General features: G+C 39.0%; 1 protein-coding gene across 1 annotated transcript; it reads left to right on the top strand.

Annotated features, from left to right (window-relative positions):
* The first annotated feature begins 694 nt into the window (after positions 1-694).
* MYC (MYC proto-oncogene, bHLH transcription factor) lies at positions 695-2,522 on the top strand. The gene is made up of 2 exons (XM_006024734.1): positions 695-758; positions 968-2,522. Exons 1-2 carry the CDS (start codon positions 695-697, stop codon positions 1,618-1,620), a joined length of 717 nt encoding a protein of 238 aa, XP_006024796.1. The 3' UTR covers positions 1,621-2,522.
* Positions 2,523-6,197: the final 3,675 nt, after the last annotated feature.

Below are 6,197 nucleotides of genomic sequence, written 5' to 3'. Positions count from 1 at the left end.
CGCTCCTGCTCCGGCTCCTGCTCCTGCACGGCGCTTTAAAAGTTAAAGTGCTTCCCCCGCAGCAGGGAGGGCAGGGCTTATTGCTGCAGCTGTGTGTAGCGGAGAGAGTGTCCTTGCATGTGCCTCTTTAAATGTAAATGCCACGTTGAGGCACAGCAGAGATCCCAGTTCTTGGAAAACCAGGCGGGAGGGGTAGAGGCTTCCCCCCCTCCAGGCTGCTATCCCCCTCCACAATTTTTTTTTTTTTTTTTTTTTTTTTTTTTTGTTTTTTAGAGGCACCTTAATAAGCTCCTCTTTTGTTTTTCAGTGTCACCTAGTTCATGCAAAAATTATGACCTCTTTTTAAGCAGGAGTTAACTGCACCGCAGGGTGTCATCGGGGAGGTGCCTGTGAAAGTGAATGAGGAGAAGTGGGAAAGGTTTCCTTTTTGCAAGGCACTTTCTCTCTCCAAGCTGATAGGTTTCCCACCCTGCCCCCTCCCCTGCCTCCAACACACCCTGTCTGGGAAGGTGCCTGAGCATCTCCTCCTGCCTAAGAAGAGGTCATAATTTTTGCATGAAATAGGTGACACTGAAAGGCAATAAAGGAACTTATTAAGGTGCCTCTTAAAAAAATTTCCAGCCATAAGCAAGTTTTTGAGGCTGGAGTCTCACCGAATCATTCATTCATTCGGGACAGCTGGATGAGTGGCAGCATGGGGGAGGACAGGAGAGTGCTATCACATCTGCTGTCAGCAGTCAACTTCCCTGCTCTCGGCAGTTAGGCAAGATCTCTAACTCTTGATCTGGGGTGCAGGGTTTAGCCCTGAAAGGAGGCGGATGTTCAAGCCGTGGGCAGGAGCATCCTGTTGCACATTGGATGCTGGATTTCTGGGAGGAAATAGTTTTTGGGGAAGTGCAGGTTTTAGAAGCCGATTACAACATGTTTAAAATTCAGTTTGCCGCTGTTCTTCCAAGCCCAGAATGAGGTCCTGTTTTGAAACCCGGTGCTTTTTTAAATCTACAAGTTAACTGTTTTATTTTCCTTGCAGAAGAAGAACAAGAGGAAGATGAGGAGGAAATTGATGTGGTCACGCTAGTAGAGGTGAATGGAGTTGAATCCGGCACAGAGTCTAGTACAGACTCTAGCGGAGAGTCCAGCACAGATTCCGTAGACGGACACAGCAAGCCACACCACAGCCCGCTAGTTCTCAAGCGGTGTCATGTCCCCATCCATCAGCACAATTACGCTGCTCCTCCTTCCACCAAGGTTGAATATCCGTCAGCAAAGAGGTTAAAATTGGACAATGGCAGAATTCTCAAACAGATCAGTAACAACAGAAAGTGCTCAAGTCCCCGCACATCAGACTCGGAAGAGAACGACAAGAGGCGAACGCACAACGTCCTGGAGCGCCAAAGGAGAAACGAGCTGAAGTTGAGCTTCTTTGCTTTGCGTGACGAGATACCTGAGGTAGCCAACAATGAAAAGGCACCCAAAGTCGTCATCCTTAAAAAGGCAACGGAATATGTTATTTCTATTCAAACAGATGAACACAGACTGATTGCAGAGAAAGAGCAGTTGAGGAGGCGGCGAGATCAATTGAAACATAAACTTGAGCAGCTAAGGAACTCTTGTGCGTAGAAACTCTTGGGTATAGACTTGAGTAACCCAAACCAGACTGAAATATGATAAAATATTAATGTTTCTAATCTTACTCGTGAACTATACCAGTTCTGAAAGGAGCTCTTGCAATTGCATGCTGTGCAAAATGACTTGCAACTACACAACCTTGGCTTCATCTCTCGTGAGCTGAGCCATAACCTCAACTGCCTCATAACCAATACTTTGGGCGTCAGACAAACTATACATTCTTCATGATGGGGGAGAAACTTATCAACTTTTTCTTTTTAAAATTTTTGTATTTAAGACATTTTTCTTCTTGAGAGAATTCCAAAACGTTGTCCCTCAACTTGCTGTATATATTTACACTTATTAACATGTAAATACTTGTAATAAAAATCTTTATAGAAAAGTGCGACATTTAATACTCAGCAGTTGTGGCAACTGGATTTATACTTGTTTTGATCTTCTGTGCCATAACATTTCACAATCTTGTGGGGTTTTTTTAATTTAAATACTTTTTTTCTTTTAAAAAATGATTTTTATTTCGTTTTTAGATTAAAAAAATAAATAAATATTTGCCCAAAATATAATTAGCTAATCTATGTGTAAAGACTTTGCTTTATCTCACATATTGTCACTTCTACAGTGTCCCCAAACTGTCTGTCATAATTGTACAAAAAAGTATAGTAGATTAGGGGAAAAAAACCCAGTTTCAGAACATGCGTGGGAATTTGGCCCTTATTTATATAGAAGTACACACCTGCCCACACACACAAAGGAAAGAGCAAGATCTCTCATTGTTTCAAAGGGAATTTAATCTGCCATTCTAGGTATCACCCCTTGAGCATCTTGACAAAGATACCAGTTAAAATAGATGGTGGACTGGACTGTGGTTAGCTATCCCCTGGGGCTATTAAACTGACTCTTCACACTACAGCATCTTCTGTTCCTAGCAAGCATTGGGGAATCTTCATTAAATGGCAGGAACAATGTACTGCATATGAATATTTTGCAATGCAATCCTCTTCATGCATAGTTTACTACCAGATGCTCATTGTCTTCTGATTTTTTTTTTCATTACAAATAAATCAAAATAAGAGATTAAGCATATAAGCGTGCTATCCCAATGTGACAAAAAACAATTTAGTTCTGAGCCTGCTATTACAAATGGCTCAGTGTTTTCACCTGGTACAAGTGAAGATTTCCTGGAAGAGTTTGAAACTTCATAGAAAAAAGCAACAGTGATGTTCTTGCACATATAGTATTGAAAAGTACAGCAAAGAACACTAATTTCTTAAGTGCAGATTACATCTCTGATTGAATCTGACCTAGAATTTGCTTGTAAATGACATCTAAAATCAGGAGTTGCCCCAAACTGTCAGTTTAGCATGAGCCTTGGAGAAACATCCCTCTGTGATCTACAAGGTACATTCTGACCCATCCTCCAAGAATAAGCATGTAAAAGTGATACCTGACATTTTCTTCTTCCACTCACCTGCTTCAGCAGCCAGAGTCAATCCAAGAAACAGATAAAACTTTTGATCCAGAGGGGGAAGTGGTTTTATGTTTTTATTTTTGGAATGAAAGCTTTTTAATGCTGCATGAGAATCACATTTAAAAATGCTAGTTTAAATGAGGCAGTGGTAACATTTGGGGGCAGATTAAAACCAGGTCTATGACAAAGCTGTTCATAATAATGAGCAGTAGTGCAAATAACTTCAGTGAGACTGAATGATATGATCTTTCTACAGATTGCTGATACAAATCTTTCATTTCCCATTCCTACTGAAGTTGTGAAAAAGGCTGTTTCACGCGTTCCTGATTGTGGCTGTCCTTTTCATGCTATTCTGCAATATATATTAATAGTGCTTTGCAGCCAAACACAAAAAAATGGGAAATTCCTTGAAGATCTTACAATGACATTTTCCTTAACACCACACTATTTATATCAACATAACTTCCAAGGAAGTTTAAAGGAATTAGTTGTCCAAATATTGTTGCCTGTTTAGGAGTGTTAGCTCTGGTCTTTTTTCAAAGGGTATCCTTCCTTCTGAAAATATAAATAGGAACCCAAGGAAAATGGTATCCCATGATATCAATTCTTTTTGGATCGTGTGTGTGTAAGCTTATAAACTGATCTACAATTGCTTTCCTGAGGATGAGAGGGTTTAGATACTGGCTAACAGAATATCAGTAGTCCCATTGTGTCTGAATCTAAGTACGGCACTTCCCACTTATGACCCACATAATTTCTGTATTTTAAAGAGCCTTCATCAAAGAAGGTGAGCTAACTTTTATTATTTAAAAAGAAAACATTTAATAATTGTTTTCTCCCTTTCTGGTTTACATTATAATTGAAGTCTAGTAATTATTTACACTTGAAAGGATCTGTTATCTGAGAATTTCAAACTGTTTTAAACAACCCCTTTCATAGATGCATTAACTGAAATACATGGGTAAAGTACATGTCCTCCCCCACATAAATGAATCTTACAGGATTTGGTTTGGGGTCTAAGATGTGCATATTAAAAACATTTCATCCCTTTCTCTTTGTTCCTGTTTAAAGAGTGGGCCATAGTGACTGGCATAGCAATTCTTATATCTAACCTCTCTAAAATTGTAGCAAATATAAGAGAAAGTTAAGTCCCTTGCTTTTATTTACAGAAACTAACCTCCCCAGTTTTATATGAATTTTGATCATTCATATTGCCATTTGCCAACATATTAACCAGAAGGGTAGAAATAATTGTGCTGGTAATACAAGCATACGACACTAGGATGGATTAGTAATTTATGGACATGCTGAAATATAAGACAACATTGTTTTAAATGAACTGCAAGGTGTATAGATGTCTTTGGAAAAGGTGTATTAAAATAGCACCTAAGGTTAGGGAAAAAATTCTCTGTTTATCTTAAATTGTTGTTGAAGCAAAGAGGAGGGAAGGTAATTTCTACTTTTATATGTGGCAATTTGGGAATAAGGAGTGTTTCAAAGGACATTCTGGGATGGATTCAATTAGTGCTGCCCCATATAAGGATAGCAAAGCATTGGGTTTGCTGATGGTTGAACAGAATAATGGAAACCTAGCTCGCAAAAGAATACCAAAATGCAGTAGCTTCCACACTACTTGTCAGGCAGCTGTACCCAAGCAAGCAGTGCTTCATCTCCATCTCTCTGCTCTTCTAGTTCCACATGAGATTTCAGCCAATTTCTATTGCAAAAAACATTAAACAAGATATGCTGTTCCTCGTGTGAAAGGCAAGCAGAGTCCTACATTGTGAGAATGAAATCCTCCATGTGACAGGTTTTGGTAATTAACATTTAATAATGGTCTTTAAGGTTCCATCATAATTTCATTTTAGCCCGTTGTTTATTTCTTCTCAGCCACATAATAATGAAAGGGATCTTTATGTATCATCTTATCCCTATGTTAGACAGTGCAAGTGAGATTTTTCTTCCAAGGTACCAGTGTTGACTTATTCTCTACCTACTGAATCAATAGAAATTCCCCATTTCCTCCAAGGGAAACATTTGTGCGAGTGTAAAGCATTTTGAAAATCCCACCATGGATCAAATAGATCCTTTCCCATAGCACTGAGATAGCAATTTGTCTGATGGACGTACATAGCAATCACTTTGTTCCTATAACAGCCAACCACATTTGGAAAAAAATTAGAGTTGAAGAATGTTTTCTCCAATTCACATTAAAAGAGGAATATTTGGGTAGGTAGAATGGACCAGCACTGAACTGAGAATAAGCCAAGCCAACAAAGTCAATACACAACTGTTCTTAAAGGGTTGATAGAGATGCTTGCTTTATCCAGAGGCACGAACAATCTTTAGATAAATTAGATCATTCATTTGAATGCTCTTCCTGTGGTCTATCTGCCATTACACTACCAGAAAAAGAGAACTCCTCATAGCCATATTCCAGATGGTCTGCTCTAGAAGACGTTAGCAATTTATGGGCAAGCTTAAACAAATGGTCTTTCTGTGTTTCAAAAGATTTGTAAGGTATCTGAAGTCATACAAATGTGTTTAAAATAAGCAACGAGGTCAGGATTTTTGGCATAAAATTTTTGTTGCACCAAAGAGGAGGAAAGGTGATTTCCACTTTAACACTAGCATGGCAGATTGGGAGTAAATAGGATGTTTAATTACCAGGTGTACGTGGGACTCGTTTAAAAGACAGCATTTCCACTTGTTTAGGGGCCTCCTGTGTCCATACCGTGTTCAAAAGTGACTGAAAGAGGAGTGGCATTTACTGAAACGACAATTCTTGCTTTTGTTTTGAGTTTTCTCCCTGGCCCAGACCTAAACCTGTTAGCTAAAGAGATGTGGAAAAAAGGTCAGACAACAGGGTATTTTAGCTACCAGGTTTCTTAATATACTTAGGCAAAGCAAACACCAGTCACTGAAGTATGACTGTTGTATTAAAAAAAAAAAAAAGAGAGATACATCTGCTTGCACATATCTGTACATTTTTATTACAGTGACAGAATCAGTCATTATTCCACGTCATATTGCAGTGCAATGGTCGAGTGAGCCAGATTCTTATTCTAACAAGAGGATTCTTAACTCAGTTGCATTTGTA

This window comes from Alligator sinensis, unplaced genomic scaffold, assembly GCF_000455745.1.
Source record: "Alligator sinensis unplaced genomic scaffold, ASM45574v1 scaffold307_1, whole genome shotgun sequence".
Lineage (NCBI taxonomy): Eukaryota > Metazoa > Chordata > Crocodylia > Alligatoridae > Alligator > Alligator sinensis.
The sequence above is the reverse complement of the archived record's forward strand: the minus strand, read 5'-3'. Positions and strand labels throughout refer to the sequence as shown.

Excerpts from the sequence above, each read along its gene's own strand:
- MYC (XM_006024734.1), top strand. The coding sequence starts at position 695 with ATGGGGGAGGACAGGAGAGTGCTATCACATCTGCTGTCAGCAGTCAAC. Across the intron at positions 759-967 it reads CAACTTCCCTGCTCTCGGCA|GTCCTGTTTTGAAACCCGGT; the intron begins GTTAGGCAAGAT and ends GCCCAGAATGAG.